At 39.3% G+C, this 22,748-nt stretch overlaps 2 protein-coding genes across 5 annotated transcripts in view; one reads left to right on the forward strand and one right to left on the reverse strand.

The window, feature by feature from the left end:
* Positions 1–22,742, forward strand: part of LOC141435781 (protein mini spindles-like) — a 164,313-nt gene extending 141,571 nt beyond the window's left edge. The window contains exons 27-38 of the mRNA XM_074098600.1: positions 1,014–1,202; positions 1,988–2,024; positions 2,139–2,243; positions 3,338–3,523; positions 6,399–6,592; positions 7,526–7,753; positions 10,241–10,364; positions 18,537–18,743; positions 19,574–19,724; positions 20,028–20,092; positions 21,405–21,539; positions 21,841–22,742. Of these exons, the coding sequence (XP_073954701.1) occupies positions 1,014–1,202; positions 1,988–2,024; positions 2,139–2,243; positions 3,338–3,523; positions 6,399–6,592; positions 7,526–7,753; positions 10,241–10,364; positions 18,537–18,743; positions 19,574–19,724; positions 20,028–20,092; positions 21,405–21,539; positions 21,841–21,936 (1,717 nt within the window). The 3' untranslated portion in view covers positions 21,937–22,742. The remainder of the gene's footprint in view (positions 1–1,013; positions 1,203–1,987; positions 2,025–2,138; positions 2,244–3,337; positions 3,524–6,398; positions 6,593–7,525; positions 7,754–10,240; positions 10,365–18,536; positions 18,744–19,573; positions 19,725–20,027; positions 20,093–21,404; positions 21,540–21,840) is intronic.
* Positions 1–22,748, reverse strand: part of LOC141435763 (paired box protein Pax-6-like) — a 200,550-nt gene that overhangs the window by 80,013 nt on the left and 97,789 nt on the right. The window lies entirely within an intron of this gene.

Genomic DNA, 22,748 nt, shown 5'->3' on the forward strand with positions numbered 1-22,748 from the left:
ATGTCTCAAAAGAGAAACTAAATTCGAGTGAGAGCAACGCAGTCATTGGATTGTTATTGTTTGTTTTGTGATAAATATTTTTTATTTCCTCGCAGCGCTCGTGGTCTCATTCACCATCTCTTTCTACCCTCATACTATACCGTTTGACAGAAAAAGTGGTGAAAACATCGTGCTTCCAAGTGTTTTACACAATAAGGCCTCTGGATTCAAACATAGAAACTTAAAAAGTCATGCAAATATTATTACATTCAGACATGCCTATTGTAACAACATTTTATTTTCGATTCATATATTAAATGTAGCATAAGGGCGCTTCCACACGACGTTTTTGCGCTCGTTTGTATCGATACAAATGCAAGTCGAAGGCTCAGGAAAGGCTAGGAAGCCGGCACGTTTTAACCAGGGATGTTACGGATGTGGTTTTATCGGAACCGAAGGCGGAACCAGATGTTTTCAATTTAGTTTATCGGAACCAGAAACGGAATCGGAACCGAAAACGGAACCAAAACCAGAATGATAGGTGGAGCCTGAGTTATAGGTGGACGAGATGTTAAGGGTAGATCTACTAAACCTGAGAGGGTTTGTTCCGTAACGTTTCTGACACCCAAATGACAGTTTTTGTATGCGAAAACTATCATTTGATTCTGATCTGTATCTCTTTCTGTATGTTTTTGACATACGCCGCTCATGTCCAGTCTCCTCGCCAAGCATTGACATCTGATATAACTTCCGTTTCAAAAGTAACGGACCCGGAACCGAAACGGATGTTTAATATCAAACGGAAGTTCCGACTTAACGGAAACGGCATCGGAGCTCCGTAACATCCCTGGTTTTAACCTTACACACGATCCTTGCGTTTATATTGATTGCGTTCCATTTGCGACAAAAAACGTGTAACATCTGCCAAAACGCGTTGAAAACGTGCAGAGGACGCGCGCATCAAAAACGCGCGTCGTTAGGGCATATAAAAGGCGTGTGACAGGGCCCTATCAGTTTTAACTTGTATATTTCAGCGCGGTCCCCGAGCCTCGCGTGATCACGGGCCCGTTCGGCCTCGACCCGGAGCTGATAGCGCAGCTGGACGCGGCAGTGCCGGTGCTAAGGCGGCCCGACCTGCCCGAACACGACCTCAAGTTCCTCGACGAGCCTATACCCATCCGGCCCGCGCCCGCGCCCGCACCGCTTCCGCACGCCCCCGCCAGGTAGACATAGACTTGAATGAAATATACTACAGATCTGTTCACTCACGAAGACGCGCCCCTCCACGAGTAAACCTCGTCACGTTATCTTGGTCTCAGTGTGCGTGACTGACGGTACGCTTGCGAATAAGGACACGTCCGAGCTACGCACACATAGACTTTAGGCTTGTCGTACCTTTAAAACTACAATTATAAAATGTAGAGGGGCGCGCCTTCGTGAGTGAACAGATCTGTACTACAGATGGCTAATATACTCGCGTTTGCTAGCTCCTACCACCTACCAGCCGGCTCACCACCAATGGTGATAGTAGCAGTCACAGAGTACATTTTCGATATGCGAAAGTTTGTATGCATGTGTGTATATGTGCGTGCGTCCATCTCTGTGCGTGTGTGTGTTTGTTTGTTTGTTTGTTACTCCTTCAAGCTAAAATGCCTAGACAGATTATGCCTAGATAGATTCTATCCCGATATTCCCGGATCTTTAGCGCTGCTGGATTGAGAGGCATGAAACTTGACATGGCTGTTTTAATGTTTTAGTTTGCGGCGCCATCATGGGCTTAGTATTTCGTCACAGCGCTCTGGGAGCTGGGTAGCCTAACTAGTTCCAATAAGCAAAGATGATTTTCACCAGATTGTCCAAGTTTCCGGGTTAACAGGATCCCCACGCGGCGCCCTTGGATACACACTAGCTAGGGCGCCGCCATGGCTCTCTGCCATATGATAGAGAGTGCTTTTACGCCCAAATGTCGTTCACGGCTTTGAGCCTCAAGGTATCGATTTATCGAAAGAACAACTACATTATCTACATCACTGGCCATGAGGCACATGTGCCTCAGAGACAGGGAACCTGTTAACATCTAGATATAGATTTACGCTTAAAGTCTAGTTTATAATATCAGTCGCATTAATATGTGTAACGTTCGGTAGTATGGTGCTGACGTCCCCCGCCACGTGGCGCCGCACCCGCTGGTCGCGCCGCCCTCGGCCGTCGACGACTCGCAGCTCGCCGACACCATACACTCCATAGCGAGCCCGGATTTGAACGTGAGTCCAGGCGTTAATACATTAATGGGCTAGTTTTTAAATTATATTGTACTATACCAACGAGCAACGCTAACGCAACGTTTTTTTTTTTTTCATTCGACTGGATGGCAAACGAGCAAGTGGGTCTCCTGATGGTTAGAGATCATCACTGCCCATAGACACTCGCAACACCAGGGGGATTGCAGATGCGTTGCCAACCTAAAGGCCTAAGATGGGATACCTCAAGTGCCAGTAATTTCACCGGCTGTCTTACTCTCCACGCCGAAACACAACACACATGTGACACACGTGTCACATGTAGGGCCCTACATTTGACAGTTACAACAGAAACGGCGGTGAAGACGCGGGTAGTTGTGCTCCGATGTTAGTTTCACTGGGTAGTCGCGCGAGTACAAAATCATTTTAATGAGTGAGTCTCGCGGTAGTTTTGTTCAAAATTGACTAATTTTTATCTATTTTTAAATGTAATCTTGATAATGCATGTTATCGAACAGAAAACAATTTGCTACCTTTAAATGTGTGTTCATGCAGTTCCTCCACCTCCACACTGTAAAACACACACGAATCGCAAACACCCATCTATCACCACCACCACATTACACTGACCCGTGTCGATTTCAACCAGAGCTCATCCTTAGAGCAACCGTTCACCATGTTACGAAATGTTAGACACAGGCATAGAGTTTAATATCAAAATATAGATATACAGCCAATGTTCAATCAAGAAAAAATGTTTCGGCTGAAAATTGATTTTATTGATATTTTTTGAAAAATCTAGCTTCATTTAATTCACAAGACACTTGACACCAATTGACCTAGTCCCAAAGTAAGCAAAGCTTGTGTTACGCGTACTAGGCAACAGACAAACATACTTAAATAGATAGATACATACTTAAACACATATTAAACACCCAAGACTCGAGAGCAAAGCAAACATTCATTATACTCTTAAAAATCTTAGGCGATTTTTTTCTGCCAGTGTGGATACTCGTATAATATTCAATGTGTTACAAAATTGCGAGAAAATAAACCGCCCGAAAAGAAGTCACAGTGCGCACAGGGCCTTATCTTTCGACATATATGTTTGTTCGCAGGCGGCGATCCGGGCGATGTCGTTGATATCGAACGCGATAGTGTCGGGGCGGGCGGCGGCTCTTTCGGCGCACGAGCAGCGTCTCGTAAGCGCGGTGGCCACGCAGATCCGCCGCTTGCGCACCTCGCAGCGCCCGCCGCACCAGACCCTGCCCGCGTACAAGTGCATCGCGCAGGCGCTCATCGCGGTAAGCAAACATCCAGCCATCGGTCGTTTTTTGCAGTGTTGTCGGGTCGGCACCGAGTGGGAAGCTTGCTACCCCGGCGACGTCGCCGGCGGGACTCAACGCCGGGCCGGCGCCGGCACCGGTTAGTGAAAAAGCGATCCATACATTTTCATACACTATTGCTTCCCCGGCACCGGAGAGGGGGCTTGTGACGTCACTATTAGGTAAAAATCGTACCATATAGTGACTTCACCCGAAACTTCTAAGCAATATATCCTCGTCATACGTGTACAATATTTTTTTCATCACACTTGCTCGTAAACAGCGTCGAAACATGCAGGCTAGCTTGGTTGCAACGCCCCAAATAAAACCCTCGACCTTCATTTGCTTGTCATGAAACCCGTGGTCGGTAAATGAGTCATTGCGCGTACAATTTTTCTTGTCATGAAGCCCAAGGTCGGTAAATGAGTCCGTGCCCGTACTGATGGTGCTGCGCGCGCTGCTGCGCATGGTGCAGCAGCAGGACCACATGCACACGCGGCTCAGGCACATGCTGAGGGAGGGGGAGGGCGGCGCTTCCAAGAGCGCAGCCTAAGCTAACGCCAATATTTGGAAGAATTATATTTTTTCTTTTAGAAATATAAAATTTTACTCGCAAATGTGATGAAAAACATTGTATGTCGCACGGGCGGTACTAGAATTACGAACATCGACTCATTAAAGCCCTCAGTCTTCGACTTCGGGCTTCTAATAGACTCTCGTTCGTAATTCCTTATTTACCGCCCTTAAGACACAATGTACTATTTCATCACACTTGCTCGTAAACAGTGTCTTAACATGCAGGCTACCTTGGTTGCAACCCCCCAAATAAAACCCTCGACCTTAATGTGCTTGTCATGAAACCCGTGGTCGGTAAATGAGTCATTGCCCGTACTAATTTTCTTGTCATGAAGTCCAAGGTCGGTAAATGAGTTTGTTACTGCATGGTGTGCTGCAGTAGCGCCTGCAGCGCGCGGCGCGAGCACGCCATACACATGCTGCGAAGGGGGAGGGCGGCGGGGAGCTGGCTGCCAAGAGCGCAGCCAGCGGTATCGGCAATTTTTGAGAAAATATTAGTTTTTCTTTTACAAATATACAATTTCACTCGCAAATGTGATGAAAAACATTGTATGTCGCACGGGCGGTACTAGAATTACGAACATCGACTCATTAAAGCCCTTAGTCTTCGACTTTGGGCTTCTAATAGACTCTCGTTCGTAATTCCTTATTTACAGCCCTTAAGACACAATGTACTATTAATTATCTAACTGACGGACTAAACAGTTTTTTTTGGCGTCGTTAAAGAATTAACAGATAAATTTGTTCCATTTTCCGTCCCCAAATTATCTATAGCGTTGTTGGACATACGATATCCAAGCTCTTCAATCGTAGAAACTTACCGAGAGCAAAACTATGAATTTCATTATGTGACAAATCGATGTTTTTGACGTTAAATAAATCGTATAACAACGTATTAATGCTCGTTATTGCTGAATTTGTTACTGATATTGAGGTAATGTAGGTTTTGAAGTCGTATAGGTAACTGAAGAACTCTTGTATTTCAAGTGCGGAAAACCTCTTATCAAGTTCTACATGTATATAGGAATTCTCTTCTTCTATGTAGTCACCCTCCTCATAATCCAATCTCATACAAGGCCAGTTCTCAGTTTCTGGCGTAAAGCTTTGTATTTGATCTGAACATGTAAGCAGACCTATGCAAGGATTTCCGTCGCTTAACTTATAAATTGAACATTGGCTAGTTACCATTGCTAAATTGGCAGCATAAAGCAGTATAAGCGACAAGTTGACTACTGTCGACCCTGAAATAAAATGGAAACAATGTAAATAAAATAGTGATGATTAAAAAAAATAGAGATCATTTTAGTTTTTAAGCTTATTCACTATTCTTTCTTTGTATTCTTACGTATTTACAAATAAAATTCAAAATCGCTTACCCATTTTCAGCTTCTTTTAAATAATTATTAAATTGAGGTGACGTATCAACACACGTCCTACTTAATAAAAACTGACATATCGCACTGTTGCTGAAAGCGCATACTTATTTGTTGTAAGAATTAAAATAGTCCAGCGTTAGTCACGGCAAATAATGATAACTGCCTAATTACTTTGTAACCATATTATATTGTTGATAACCGCTCCTACACAGTAATTATTGATGATAAATCAATACATAAAACATATATTATAAAAAGACAAATAAACCATTTGTTTTTAAATTTTCTACGACCAATATAATCCCAGGCCTTTTTAATGACTTAATTGCTTTTTATTTACCTTCACTTAGGACTCTTAATTGGGCAGTTTTATGGGTAAAAAAAAAATATTCTATTTAGTCCGCTAGTTAGGTTATCAGAAAATATTGGACACATATTTCTTCTTTTGTCAATCAAATAGAAACACCATTTTTTGCATTTACGCAATGTGATGAAAATCATTGGGCGTATCACGGACAGTAAGGGGATTACAAACCCGAGTCATAAAATTAATAGACTCTCGTTAGTAATCCTCTTCTTACGGCCCTTTATGCACAATGTACAATTCATAAAATAAAATAAATATCATGGGACAATTGACACCAATTGACCTAGTCAGAAACTAAGCAAAGCTTGTACTATGGATGGATACTTAGGCAACGGATAAACATACTTATATAAATACATCCTTAAATACATATTAAACATCCAAGACCCGAGAGCAAACATTCGTATTATTCATACAAATATCTGCTCCAGCCAGGAATTGAACCCGGGACCTCAAGCTTCATAGTCAGGTTCTCTCACCACTTGGCCATCCGGTCGTCAATATTGTAAGGATGTTGGTTAACTTTTGTCACCAGTTTTACGAGACCGGCGGCTGCGGTATGAACGTGGACGCGCCGGCGCTGTGCTCGCTGCTGTGCGAGCTGCTGCGGCTGCTGGGCGGAGGCGCGGTCGCGGCCGGCGCGGGCGCGGATGCGGAGCGGCTCGTGCGGATACTGAACAATGTGTGTGTGCGCGTGTTAGAACACTCGCCGCGCACACAGCTGCTGTGGTCAGTACATCGACCATTCTTATTCATATTTACCAACAGAATCGGGAATGATCGGCCGACCAAAAAAAAACGTTTATTCTGCAAGTAGGCCGCAAAAGGCTTTTTTAAATGTCAAACTACCCGTGCTTTCGGAAAGACCATCATTGCCAAGAAGAATGCGCCGCAAGAAACTTGGCAAAAAGTCCTTTTATTTTTCAAAAGAAAATAAAATAAATAATTATAAACAAAGAAAACATATAAATTACAATATAAAATTAAAGAAAAATTACATAAAAAAATACCCACCGATTGTGTGTCGGTGTCATGTCATCACATCGGATGACCATAAAAAATCGTGACTGCGTCTAGTTCGAGGTACGAGTGCCGGTACTAATTGTAATCTAGTGCGGGTAGTTCGAAGGACAGGACTTCCTTCGATACCAGTCATGATAGCCTACACTAAATGACTTCGTGTCAATTGCTCAGAGACCCAACACGAACTGGTGATTTTATAATCACCGTTATTGTGTTTTTGAAACCTGCCTTCTTCAATCTGTGCATGTGTCCATCAGGTTATGACATGACATACAATCCTACTTGTGCTACATAATATAAATGCGAAAGTTTCTATGTGTGTATGTTCGTTACTCCTTCACGCTAAAACGGCTGGACGGATTTTGTTGAACTTTGGTATGTTGATAGCTGGACATCTGGAATAGCACATAGGCTACTTTTTATCCCGATATTCCCGCGGCGTTGGGCTTAGAGTTATGAAATTTGGGATGATTGTTTTTAATGCAACTTCAATGAAAACTAACAATGAAAATTTCGGGAATTCCCACGGGATCTTGTAATATCCCGGAATTTCAATTCAACAGCTGTATCTGATTATTTACGCGTGCGAAGCCGCGGATAAAAAACTATTCTTGATATATAACAATCGTTTTCTCACAGCGCAATAGTGTCTCTCCTCCACGAGTCCATCGGTGTGTCGGACCCGGCTTACCCTCGCTACCAGGACCTGCTCCTCAAGTGTTTCTGGAAGACCCTGAAGATGATATCGACGTGGGACGTCAACTCCGTAGACTTTGACGCGGTGTTGTACAAAATACACCTGTTCTATAAAGCTTATCCGAACAGCTACTGGAAGAAGAATCCGGATATCAGCGATACACCTTACAGGTGAGTTTATCCCACTAATTATTAGGGCCCGGAATTTTGCGTGTGGCTATTGACAGATTGTAGGGAGAGAGCACCGTTTTCTATCGATATTATCAGACTATTATCAATGCGGTTAATTTATCTAAATAAAATAATACCTAAAGTACTATTCAATGGAAAAAATCAATTGTGTAAACAAAGCAATTTTTCACCATTACTCCGTAGTTACTTGCATTTGAACGCCAATCCCGATCATATTCACATCTCAATGACTTCACCACTGTTTTTAACAACCATTTTATCATTAAATAATCGTGTAAATATGTTTATTTTATAGAATTAATTGGAAGACGAAAATCCGTTATATTTGTCAAATTGACATGATAATTTTTTCTTCACCGAAGTTGGTCTATGGTCGGTCTAGTCTCTGGAAATTTAGTGCTGTACCAACAAAATTAATTATTTGACTGAACCAACCTTACCTACCGATAATTATGGCTGGCTCTGCAAATTAATTTATTCGTAGATATTAATTATTTGTGTTAAGTTACACTATTTAATGAAGGTTTATAAAGGTTTCTAATCCTATCCTACTATCCTACTTCCTACTATATCCTACTAATCCTACTAATATTATAAATGTGAAAGTTTGTGAGTGAGTGAGTGAATATGTTTGTTACTTCTTCACGCTGAAACGGCTGGACGGATTTGGATGAAATTTGGCGAAAACTTAAATAACCTGGATTACAACATAGGATACTTTTTATACCGATATTCCCATGGGATAGGGATAAAATCTTGAAATAACAACCGCTCAGCTTAGAGTCATGAAAATTGGTATTTAGATAGTTTGACATCTGGAATAAAACATAGCCTACTTTTTATTTCGATATTCCCACGAGATAGGGATAACTTTCGAACTAATAACCGCTGGGCTTAGAGTCATGAAATTTGACCATGATTGTTTTTAATGTAATGTCAATGAAAACAACGATTTAATTTTCGGGAATTCCCACGGCAATTTTTAAAAATCCCGGTATTTCAGCTGCTGGACCTAATGATTTACGTGTGCGAAGCCGCGGGTAAACACTAGTTGGACGATAAAATAGTATTTTAGTAGAAATTGTGTACATTTCTATTTACTAGTATCATATTTACTGTGGAGTCCATTGTTGGACCAAAAAATCATTTTGAATCACTTCCCTGTGTCTACTCTCATTTCCCTGTCTTATGTAAATTTAAAAATGCCTCTTCTAAATTATATCGAAAATACAAACTGAGACATGGATGCACAGAAAAACCAGAAAAAGAGACCAGGGCTGGGAATCGAACCTAGGTCCTCAGCAATCCGTACTGCGTACTATAACCCCTACACCACCGTTGGACAGGAGTCAAGATACAAATTTCTTCTATGCACACATATCTCAGGTTGGCTTTTTCTACTACGCTACTTAAGCAGCAAAAAAATCTAAATTAATCCATATTTTAACTGGCCCTTTAAATTCTAAAATACTCCATCATAAACCTTGGGGAAAATATACGACAAAAAATATAAGTGGATGTACATGTTTCACCATTTTAAAAATTCTACCCTTAAAGGGGTATAAAGGGGAGTGTAAGTTTTGAACATGAAGTGTAAGTTGTATGGAAGAAACGTTAGGTATATATTTGAAGATATAATTCTAAAACTTCTTGAAAATGCTATTAAACATTTTAAGTTAAAAGGGACATGGAAACATTGTGAATGACTCTTAAACAGGACTAAGAGAATACGTGATTCGCCATTTTTAAAAATTAAACTTAGGGATTACATTAAATAATGAAATATGAGTAAATTCAAAATAATTATTTACTGCTGATTGAAGTATCTTAAAGAGCTTTCACATCACTAGAGCCAACGTCAGTCAGTCAGTCAGCCAGTCGTCAGTCAAGTGTCAATGTCAGTCACCACATTTGTTTACACAATTGATTTTTTCCATTGAATAGTACCGTACTTACCCGTTTTGTCAAGTTATAAAATATAAAGGTATTCGTAATTATAGTGATTTCAAATAAGGCAACTTAAACGGATTAAACATGCCGACATTTCGAACTTTTTTCATCATTGACCGGTGAAAAAAGTACGTATCATAAAAAAAATTGAGTTAATATGTAATAAAATCATAAATAAAAAAATACTATCGATTTGTCGTTAACATCGATAAATAGCGGTGCTCTCTCCCTACAATCTGTCAATAGCCGCACGCAAAATTCCGGGCCCTGCTAATAATATTATGCGAAAGTTTGTAAGTCTGTTTGTTTGTTGCCTCATCACGTTTAGACGTGACCGCTGAACCGATTTAAAACGCTATTCTGAAACCGGCCTTAGAGATAAGCGCCGATTGTTTTATCGGCGCATTTTTAACCAATCGCGTGCGGCTGTGTTCTCCCAGTCCAAGCTGCTCACATTGATTAGGGTAGAGTAGTGTTAAGTTTACTATAACTTATAACTCGATGTTATTGTTTCAGAACTGTAAAAACCCTAGTGCACACTCTAGTCAAGATGAAGGGAGCGTCCATAACCAACCATCTCACGCAGATACCGGATGTCAACGACTCTGATCTCTACCCATATTTGCTGAAAGTACTCAAGGTAATACTAATAAAGTAAATTGATTTTTCTACTGTAATTCTTTGGGACATATTTACAAAGGCTTGAAAGCTTCTATTTAGTTTTACCTGTCCCGTTGTATCTGTCTGTCTGTAGTCAAATCTTGCAAGTTAAATTCGACCAACTTCCAGTAGTCGGATTGACTTGAAATTTGGCATGCTTTAGGCCGATAGGACTACGTTATTTTGAGGTATTAAGTTTCAAGAATTCTAAAGTTTCTTATTTTTTGCCTGTGGGTACAGTCGTACCTATGAAGCTTATTGTAGCGTTTTGTGTCATTTTTGTTGCCTGCATTTTCAGCAATTTGAAGATTTGTGGCTGTTTTTTTTTATTTGAATAAATCTCGCAAAATAAATTTAAAGTTAAAAATAATTATGGCATCATATCTAGGATAGCCTGTGGAGTATGTAAACCAAATTTGTGTCATTTTCGTCCAGTGCAAACTGTTATATGGACAGTGTGTAAAAATGGTGTGAAAAAAAAATTACAGTTTATGAAATATTTATTTCCTATTTCAGATTACTTACATACGCCTATAAAAAAAAGTTGTGCCAAATTAGACCACGCAATTTTAAGATTTTAAATTATTTTGTTTTCTTAACCTACAAACGCTTCAAAAAAATATTATAGTCATTAGAGTTCACATATTTTATATCATAAATGCATGATAAATCGACATTGTAAATTTGTGTCATTTTCGCCCACGATATTTAAATGAATAAAACATAAAAACAAATGGTTGCGGTCGAAACGGGTCACGCGGTCAAGCGGCGGGGCGACGGGGCCATAAGCACGCAAACACGTTCGTTCGGTACGATTTCATCTATGGGAAGCATTCATATTAGATAATACAAGTACTGTCGTCGCATGTAAGTAGGCAATTGCTGGCTGAGTATGAGTATTAAACGCGAGTATGAGTATTCCAGCCGAGACTAATATAAACATTTTCTCAAAATGTATTACGATATTTAATTTTATATCAAAATTGCAGGTGTATTTTTCCTCTGAAAACACCACGAGCTGTTTCACACACATTAAAAAAAGTCCGAGGTTCTAACAAAATAACTGATACCTAATGGGTAGGTATCAGTTGTTTTGTTTTGTTTTGTTATTTTGATTTGCTAGATGTTTTTTTTTTTTCTGGAACCAGATTGAATTGGCTGTAGGTACAGCAGGGCTACTGCGAAACTCAAAACTCGAAGTTCGTATCGTACTGTCCCTCTCGCTCTCGTATTAAATACTGTAAGTGTCAGAGGGACCGCACGACACGAACTTCAAGTTTCGAGTTTCTTAATAGCCCTGACTCGTGCCAACTTAGATATTACCGTGACCAAGTTTGAGACTTGATAATAATAAAATTTAAATGCGACATTGTTGTCGAGTATAGCGATCCTGCAATGTTTAAATTTTTTTTTTTTTTTTCGCTGGCCTTAAACTATGTACTTCGCCTATTATATAACTTAATGAGTATTGAATTGACTGACTTTTATCTCCGCTACGTAATAAACAAATTGCATAACTTTATTTTTTTGCATACTCTGAATGTAGTACCTATTCAAATAATTAAGTATGTAAATAATAGGTACATTAATTTAAGAATCAAAAAGGCTGATAGTTATATATAAAAAAGGTTGCCTGGAAGCTTAGAGCAACCCGGGCGGAAGGGAGTAGCCATTCGACGCGTTCCTCTCTGTCAAAGTACAAGCCCAATTGGGCATACGAATTTTATAAAACAAGGCGCGCTCGGATTTCAAACTATTAGACCGAATCGAGAAGCGCGAGTGAACGCGGCGGTGCTAAAAATATCGAATTGTTCAGTTTCCTGCTGTAAAAAGAGATCTGGGACATCAAGCTTGCAAAATTATAGTGTTACATTTCACATGGAAGTAAATTGTTATCGTATTATTGCTATTTAATTACATTTAAACAACAAAGACGTACATTATTGTCGGATTCGTTTACCAACATCGAGTCCTAGCGGTACAAATTTCGGATCGGTCAAGCGATAAATCGCATAAGCGATAAAGCGATGACTTAATCATGTTACTGTCAATGTGTTAGTTTGGAGTCATCTGTAAACGAATTATTAGTGTATTGTTGGGTTATTTATGTGTTAACGTCGTCATTACAGTCAGTTGGCAGTTTTGTTTTTGCATCTAAATAAGCCGAACTGCACTTTATGCACATTTCCCCCCGCAACAAACGCCAGACTATTTTAAAGGTAATCTACCGCTAAGGTTGCTCCCTTCCGGTAGGAAGCCCGCGTTGCTCTAAGCCTGGAAGAGATCGTTCTTAAGCGATAAGGCCGCCTGTTGTTTACCCTTGTCATTTTCTTCTGTGTACCTTTCTGTATCGCTTACTATTTTGGTGTACAATAAAGAGTCATTGTATTGTATTGTATTTTTATATAAAATTAGAAATGGTATGTTAGTCGACAAAACTAATGTTAACTTTAACATTGGCATTAGTTCGAAAATTCTAATGATCGAAATTTGACGTGGATCCTGCTTATGACGCTAAAGTCGGATTTGTATTTATCTGTCGTGTCGTCTCGTGTCGTCACGCATATATATAGTTAATTTAAATCGATATCTATATCTATAAGTATCCCCAAATTTCAGCTAAGCTACCAGCCGTTAAGCATGATTGAGTAACAAACATCAAGATATACAAACTTTCGCATATATTTAAGGATGTGATCTAGCCCCTAAGCCCTTCTCTCTCACTCGAACTTAAAGGAAGATGGATATCTTGTATCTTGGTGTCTTGTATGGTCTTGTATGCCAGCTCTAAAACCTGGCTATCGCGTCACTGCATATCTAAAATAGCAGCGCTTAGCGTCAACAATCCTACCGGTGTGAAGTTAGCGGCCGATTATAACCCAACCAAATTAAGAAGTTTAAGTTATTATTTGCATTTGTGTGTTCATAAGAGTGACAAAAACACAATAACTAGCTTATATTCAGGGAGAAGTATTCAACCTGAACGTCTGGTGAAGCAAGAAAATTATTGCCAGCTACACCATATGAAAAAAAAACACCAACATGGAAATGAGAACCTCTTCAATCTTTCCATAAAATAACACTGGACACTAAAAGCTTTCTATAAAAGCTGCAACTGTTAACTAACCTCATCTAGTCTAGGAGCCACATCCATTTGGAAACGGGAACTCTCCGGTTTTTTGTGGCATTGTTATTACGCACGCTGAGAGCTTTCGATCAACGCTTCAAATGTCCAGTACCTCGTTTCGTTTTGATGAAAAGGTAGAATTAAAGCTAGCGGCCGATAAAAAAACAACTAAAATAAAAATAAACATTGATTGGAAACGCCTTCCTCCTAGATATTATATAATATCTAGAAAGATATTATATATTAATATGATATAGCATTTCAAAAGCTTCGATCAAATGCGAAACTACCCATAACCAACATCTAGTACGGGAAGCTACGCCCAAATAAAAGTAGGAGCCGAAAATGTATGCAGTAATATAAAAAAACGACCAACTTGGAATGCGAACTTCTTTAAATCTTTCCATATTATAATACTGAATACTAAAAGCTTTCGATACAAGCTGCAAGAGTTTAGTAACCTTATCTAGTTTAGGAGCCACCACGATTTAAAAAAAAAGCGGCGTATTTCTTTTTGTAATAAAATTGAATAACAATATATGTTGGCAATGCGAACCTCTCCAGTTTTTTCTGGCATATTATTACGAATGCTGAGAGCTTTCGATGAACGCTTCAAATGTCCACTAATCTCCTTTCGTTTGAAGAAAAGGTAGAGTTAAAGTTAGCGACCGAAAAAAAAAACTAAAATAAAAAAAAAAACAATTTGAAAATGCATTTCATCCAGAAATTTTAATAAGATGATTATGCATTTAAAAAGCTTTCAATCAAATCCGAAACTGCCCATAACCAACGTCTAGTACGGGAGCTACGCCCGAATAAAAGTAGGCGTAGTGCGTAATAATATGCCAGAAAAAAACTGGAGAGGTTCGCATTTCTAACAAGTTGTTATTCTCATTTTATTACAAAAAAAAATACGCCAGTTTCTTTAAATCGGGTGTGGCTCCTAAACTAGATGAGGTTAGTAAATTCTTGCAGCTTTGTATCCCGTATTGGAAAGACTTAAAGACTTAAAGACTTAAGAGGTTCGCATTTCCAAGTTGGTCGTTTTGTCATATTACTGCAAAATTTTTCGGCCGCCTACTTTTATTCGGGCGTAACTCCCGTACTAGGCTTTGGTTATGGGCAGTTTCAGATTTGATGGAAATCTTTTCAAATGCATAATCGTATTAATAAAATATCTGGAAGGAACACGTTTTCTAATCAATGTTTTTTTATTTTTTTGTTGTGATTATTTTCGGCCGCTAACTTTAAATCTACCTTTTCTTCAAAACTAAAATGAGGTTACTGGACACTTGAAGCGTTGATCGAAAGCTCTCAACGTGCGTAATAACATGCCACAAAATACTGGAGAGGTTCGTATTTGCTATTTGCAACATGTCGTTTTTTCTCATTTTATTACAAAAAAAATACACCGCTTTCATTAAATCGGGCGTGGCTCCTAGACTAGTTGAGGTTAGTTAGCAGTTGCAGCTTTAGTAGAAAGCATTTAGTATCCAGTGTTATTTTATGGAAAGACCTGAAGAGGTTCGCATTTCCATGTTGGTGTTTTTTTTTTTCATTTTAGTTTCGAAGTTTTATATGCTGTTTGTTTTAATCTGGTGTAGCTGGCAATAATTCTCTTGCTTCACCAGACGTTCAGGTTGAATACTTGTCCATAAATATAAACTTGTTTGTGTCATACTAACTACTAAATATAAACTAGTTTGTATCATATATCAACTAGTGTGTGTGTGTGTTTTTGTCAGACCTCACAAATGCAAATAAAACCTCAAACTTCTTAATTGGGTTGGGTTATAATCGGCTGCTAACTTTTGGCCGCTTACTTCACACCGGTATCTGGTAGTAACATCTTGGTAAAGCAGCCAGGAGCGTCTCCTCAGAAGGAACGCCTCAGTGATTAATGACATCGATTTGAAATTTGGTACGGAAGTGTTGTTTAGATACAATGAAATTACAGTCAACCAAAAGTAATCAGCAAAAAAAACTAAAACTTATTAGGTAGGTATCTCGTAAAAAATTGCCATGGGATAGGCATAAATCTCGAAATGACAAGCGCTAGACTTAAATTCATAAAATTTTGCACAGCTGTTTTTAATACAAAGTCAATGATAACTATGATGTAATTTTTGGGATTAGGTACCCATGAGAATTCAGTAAAATCTCGAAATCAATTAAACTGTCAGATTACGCGTGCGAAGCCGCGGGTAATATAAACAAACGAACGCTGCCAGCCGGCGCTCAAGCACCCGATGTACTCTTCCCCGCGCTCGCCATTCGCGCGAAGTACGTTTCGTGGTAGTTTTTTTTTTTCAAATAATGAGAATCCGTGGATGAAAATGACACAAATTATGAATAGTGTTTTTTTACACCGTAAATAATCAAAACACATAAACTCTAACAACTTGAATTTTCTTTTGTGGGTTTTACAGGGTATTGTATTAAAAAAATTAATATCTATAAATATCGTGGATGAATTTGACACAAAATATTTTGGATAACAGATATCAGTATTTTAAAACGTCTGACATCTTTTTAACAAACTGTAATATTCTTTTAGAGTTAGTTGGGCGAAATGTTAGGTACTGGTTAAAAATCAGGATTCCCGTGGATGGATATGACACAAAATGCCTATGTACATCAGTTACTGCTCAGATATTAATAAGAAAGTAAAATTTTCGTCTTTAATTTTTTTTTCGTCCAATACTAATGGAAAACACTAATACCTAAATTTCTACTTATGCAGGCACCCAAAATGACACAATTTTTTGTATTAGGTTGGGCAAATGCTCCGGAAGCTATATGCGAAAAATAAACAACTTTAATATTTTTGAAGCCTCAAAACGTAGTCCTACGGGTCTATTATGTAAATGCGTGACAATACAATAATCTGGTAGTGACATCCTGGTAGTCCGGCCAGGATCGTCTCCGCAGGACGGGACTCTTCAACGGTTAATGGCATCGACTTGAAATTTGGTATGCAAATGTGGTTTCGGTGACAATACAAGCAAAGTCGACATAAAGTACAGTCAGCAAAAAAAGCTTGTGGTAAAAAGTTATTTCTTTCCAAAAACGTATTAATCAGTCTGCGGTGTCTTGAAAGTTTCATGTCACATTTATGATTTGACATCCCGTAACTTGATAGCATGTCGGTAATGAGACATCCATGGAGTATCTTGAAGTTAAAGCTTCGTCAGATCATCAAAACTATTTCCAACACATCTTTGTTGTCCTTTTTATAAAATGATGTGCCAAGATTATAATTACAATCAAAACTGTTTATAGCGACACCAGTTATAACGACAATAATTCAATAATTCTAGGGAGAAAATTTTAAAATAAATTGTACGAGATCCTATGTTGAGTGGTTTTGTGTCAGGTACAGTGTAGTAGTCCAGTTATAAATACCACTTACATGTTTTAGTGGGAGCTGGGTAGGAAGAAAGTGCATGTTAGTCTCTAAAACTATTTTATAACAAAATAATGTTTACACTTACTTCTGTTTGCTCTCCTTAAATAAATAAATAATACCGTCGATGATGCTGCAATACTCGTAACTAGCATTTTCCATAAAAAATAATTTTCACTGTCAGAACAGTACGATATCAGTATTGTTAGGGCATGAAAAATATACCTTATGGAAAATGCTAGTTACGCGGTATTGCAGTATCACCGACGATATCGGATGTAACGACCAAGAATAAAGTCACAACACGATATAACAAAATCGAACAACCGTGTTTAACCCATTCAGTGCCGTTGACGCCCATCGGCGTCTTGGTGGACCTTCATCTAATGCCACTGTCGCCGATGGGCCTCTGTCCTGCAGAAGCGTCGGCATCGCGGCAAAGTACGTAATCTGGCGCTCGGCAATGAATGGGTTAACCTGTCTTTTACCGCTGACGCCTTATGTATGACGACGGCAATGGTTCCTTTACTTCTGAATTTTAGATCCCATAACAATCCTTAGTTTTAGTTAAAGCTTCCAATAGCCTCCGTCTTATCACACTGATACAAACTAATAAATGTTGAAAATAGCCTGAATGGCTTCGAGAAAAGTATGGTACGGCCGTGCCTTTGTTTTTGTTTTGCTCGACTTGGCGGGGGCACTGCCGTGCCCCCAGATATTACGGCAAACGTGAAACATGGATTTTTGTAAATCATTGTATTTTTAACCCCCGACGCAAAAAGAGGGGTGTTATAAGTTTGTACCGCTATGTGTCTGTTGTGTGTGTCTGTCTGTCTGTGGCACCGTAGTTCTTAAACGGGTGGACCGATTTGAATGCGGTTTTTTTCCAATTGAAAGCAGGTTTTCTATCGATGGTTCTTAAACATGTTTTATCAAAATCAGTTTAGCCGTTTTTGAGATATTGAACTTTGAAAAAAAAGTCGGGGGTTTTCCAACTTTATGTTGGTTATTTAGTGTTATCTTGTGCTGCTAATTATTCAATAAATCATTATTAAGCTGCGCGTCCACTTCATCGGAATCTAGCCGTACGGAGCGGACGGATTTGTTGCTTTGTATAGATTTCTATAGTACTGCGTGCACTGGATCGGCATTTCTGCGCCATACAAATATATACAAAGCAACAAATCCGGCCGCTCCGTACGGTGCAGTGGACGCGCAGCTTTATTATTATTACTAGCTTTTGCCCGCGTGGGATTCGGTTATCGCGCGCTATTGCCTCGGGAATTGTGCAATTTTCCGGGATAAAAAGTACCCTATGTCACTTTCTGACCCTATCTAACTATCTCTATGCCAAAAATCACGTCGATCCGTCGCTCCGTTTCGACGTAAAAGATGGACAAACATACAAACACGCAAACACACACTTTCGCATTTATAATATTAGTATGGATTACTAATATGCTGTATAGTGTACAGCAGCTCGTCCTTCAGGACGGGCCTTGGTTACGAATTTAAGTGACCTGATTTGTATATTATTGAGAGATGGGGGGTTAACGACCACATATTGCTGTCTCTACTTCATTGTCACCTATTCTAACTGAGGCACCAATCTTTTACAGCAATTGAAATTAGATGAGAAAAAGGAGAACACACCGGACACATTAAACGGGGCCTCGCTCCTGCAGTCCATAACCGGCAACTCTGCGTCCATCACAGCCACTTCTCGGCTCCCGAGGGCTGTTCACGAGGAACTGGCGCTCATACTGAAGCGGATAGGCAGCAAGGAGCACAACAGAGAGGCTCTGGCGAGCCTGTACGAGCTCAGGGTCAGTGCAATTATAGGACAATATCGACCGCTTACTTTCTCAATCGTATCTACCCGAATTGCATACTTTTTACTTTAAATGGTGCAAATTTTTTTTTTTTCAGAATTAGGTAATCTTGGGTTCTCCTTACCAGAATCACGAGCACTATTGATTTTGAAGAAAAAAAAAAAGTCCCCAAATTCCCATAAAAATTTAATGAGTCTAATTCGTAACAACCCATAAAAACTAAAAAAAAAATGTACTTAACAAAAGTGTCAAAAAATTAGGATCACTTTTTTTTTGTTCAAATCAAAATAGTGTTCGTGATTCTGAGTAAGGGGAACCCACAATTAACTAATTCTGGAAAAAAATAGCGCCATTTCAATTTTAAAGCAATTTAATAAGTAAAGTCTAACGCCACCAGTCAGCGACATCCGGGCGCTCGACGGGGTAATATGGCCAGATACGAGGTTGAGAAAGTAAGCGGTCGATATGCATGCTTTGTAATTAGGTAAGAATGTTAAATGATTATTAGCCTCTTCTCACCAGTTTCATCACGTACTAGCTGTTGCCCGCGGTTTCACCTCCGTTCCAGTTTTTTTATTTTGTTTAACACAAACCTTATCCTGATACAAACAACAAAAAAAAAACAATTTGGTACCGTCATCCCAGCCGTCAGCCAGCCATTTAACTGTTTTGTAGGTAGAGTTCATTCAGGATAAAATTGGACTCTAGAAGGTCACAGAAGAAGGGGTTCTAACATTTTTTTGTGAAATCGTAATATTTAATGGTGATGATGATGAATAAAAGAAGTAATAAGATCCCTATTGACCGTCAGTGTTTGTACACAGGAACGGCACCCCGAGGTGGACATTTGGACGTTCATGCAGGGCTCTTCGTTCTACTTCCGTAATTACGTGGAGCGCGGCCTGCGAGAGGTGGCTGAGCAACGCAAACTCAGCTCTATGCCGTACAGGCACGACTTCAAATCGGAAAACATTGGTGAGTCCATATTCACAGCCATAAACTTGGGGGAAGCCTATGTCAAACAGTGGACGATTTCGGACTCCGGCATTGCGATGTGGAAGTCAAGGGGAATTCACCACACTTTCCCCCAAAAAAGACGTGATAAAGGTTCAGTATTGATCCTCAACAAACGATCACGACCACTTTGTCAAGAGTGTAGCACTTATGAATACCGAAAAAACTAGCACCGATTCGGAAAAAACTCTCTAGAAACAGTGATGTGCACTGGCGCGTCGCAGGTTATTAATTACATAATATGTATTTGTTGTTTATTTTCAGACATAAGCAATGAGACCGAGGAAAAATCTCACTTAGTATTCATGGAGCGACTAAGGATTCTCCAGGTATGTAAATGATTGTTAATCATAATTCGATCGTTATTATACGGAACATGACGGCCAAAAGGGCGTTAATATCAGTTTCACAGAATAAATAAGAAAAAAAGCCCGTATTAAGACATGTCAGTCCGAAGTCGACGTAGTAACTAACTAAATAATTAAACAAATTTGATGATGAGATTGCGCTGAGTCTATCGCGTTGATCGGCGTCCTTACTCGGTATGGGTACGGCAGAATACCAGCGCTGCGGCTTACCGCAGCATAATGCTGAGCCAGCGCCTGTTCTTCAGTGCATCACATGTCTTCTCATTTATTTGTCTGATCTGTTTAATTGTTACTTAATTTATGTTTTCCTCTACATCCCGGACATGACCAACAATTTTCCTTATGAAACGGTTTGTGTTTGACATTTTATATTGAGTGATACTCACAAAACCGGTCTTCAAAATTATATTAATTTTGATCTGAAAACGATATTTAATTTATTACTAGCGATATAAGAACAATTATATAATTTTACTAATATTTAAAGAAACCATTAAGATCAACTAAACATGAAGTAAACAATTATTTGAATAAATTTTACTTACCTCATTTAATTTTAATGACCAAAAATGAATTCACAACCTTTTCTCCACCCAAATCACGGTATCACAGTAATTTTGTATTATAAATGAATACGTGATAGGTTTGATTTTTGTCACGTCGCGATAAAATTTCAAAACGTCAGAGCATCAGAGCCAAAAAAGTTGCGGACGCTAGGTGGCGCTGATGTCGTGCACAGAGCCAATAGGTGCTAGATGCTGGTGACTACTATTTATTGAACGAAAGTTTGTGCGCTAGAGTTAATATCTATCGCTGGCCTGAATTTCATTTGTCATGTTTTCTATAATTTTCTTTAGTCATGAAGTAAAGATTTATAAACGAAATTAGCTTTTTCCCGCGTGGAATTCGGTTATCGCGCGCTGTTCCCTCGGGAACTGTGCATTTATCCGGGATAAAAAGTAGCCTATGTCACTCTCTGGCCTATAAACTATCTCTATGCCCAAAATCAAGTCAATTCGTCGCTCCGTTTTGACGTGAAAGATCGACAAACATACAACACACTTTCTCATTTATAATATTAGTATGGATAGTATTGCTGAGTTGTTATGAAATTAAACCTAAGCCTGCGTACGCATGACGCGGCTAACCGTGCGGTTTGAGCGCGCCGTCTCTTTCTCAAGCGATATTTTGAAGAGGAACGGTACGCTAAAACGGTTAGCCGTACATTGCCTAAGCCTGGCCTACTGCGTTATATAAGGTGTTATATGTACAGCAAAAGGCGGGTATGAAGACCGAGTCAGCGCCGACGTCGCAGCCGCGCACGCCCGTCAGCGACAACCGTGCGCTTGCCGACTCGATCATTGAGCACACGCTGCCGCGCGCACATAGCATCGACCCACAGTTAGAGGTAAATTGACAGTCGGTATATCGTGGGGTAAATCGGGGTTTTATTAATGTATGTATATGACACCAATTAAAAAAAAAGTGAAAAAAATAACTAAATAAAGAAACTTCCTTTGAATAAAATTCTAGTTTTCGTGGCTGTTGGCGCCTGATTGCCTAGGCCTTAGATGAAGATTTAGACTTAGAATAGATGCACTACAGCATAATGAGTAATTTATACAAACGCCATGCACAAAAAAAATGTATAAACGCCATTCAATACTAACAACAAAGTTCTTTGTAACAATGTGTTTTTCCACCCACAGCTGCACTCAACCCAACCAATGTCACACAAAAACGAGGCAGCCGTTGACGCACTACGACTCAAGCTACAACAGATCAAAAGCTCCTCCAAGAGATAAGGCCGTCCCTCACACTCTTTGGTAGCTCTCTCTCTCTTCACCCGTCGTAACGCCTGCTAAGGTTTTACAGTCTTTTTGTTATCTTAAGGCCATTGAACCTCTGATGGGGTCTTTATTTTATCATCTATGTGACTTGGAATTAAATGAAACTACTTTGTGTCTCACTCCTTATTTGTAGTCATGAAAGAGACAAATATTATAGGATCAAAGTCGTCGAGGTTGCATATCGAAGTCACTTAGTTCATAAAATAGTTTGAAACATTGCCCCATTTCTTATGAGATGCTGTAGGATTCTATGAAGTTATCAGTACCATTTTGTTCCCGTATATTATCTCAGTGTATTAGTTCCTATTTCCTATCGATTGTAGTGTTAACGTTTGATAACGGCCTATGTTTGGAATTTTGAAATGTTAGCGTCCATGTGTCATTAGTAATGATCCCTCTCGCTGTGTCATTAATACTGCCTATACAGGGTAAATTATGCTTCATCCATGTGAGAAAAGGGATCATTTTTGGTTAAATATTTGGCTATTTGTCATTAAAATTCTGCTAAAAGTGCAAACAAACTTTACTGATTCCTTGAAATTCAAATTCAGTTCAAATTGGAAAGTTAGTAATATGAAGAAGCAAAGATCCGTAAATGAGCCGATATGACCAACTTTTAGCGGAAGTCTGGATGGTTTTTGATCACTTCAGCGCACTTTGAAAATCGCCTAGAAAGAGTAGAATAGACGCGTGGAAAATTAGTAAAGTTCTGCTGATCAAATTGTTGCCATATTTCATACATTTTATGTCAAAATTTGACAGTTACG

This window comes from Choristoneura fumiferana, chromosome 15, assembly GCF_025370935.1.
Source record: "Choristoneura fumiferana chromosome 15, NRCan_CFum_1, whole genome shotgun sequence".
NCBI classification, from domain to species: Eukaryota; Metazoa; Arthropoda; class Insecta; order Lepidoptera; family Tortricidae; genus Choristoneura; species Choristoneura fumiferana.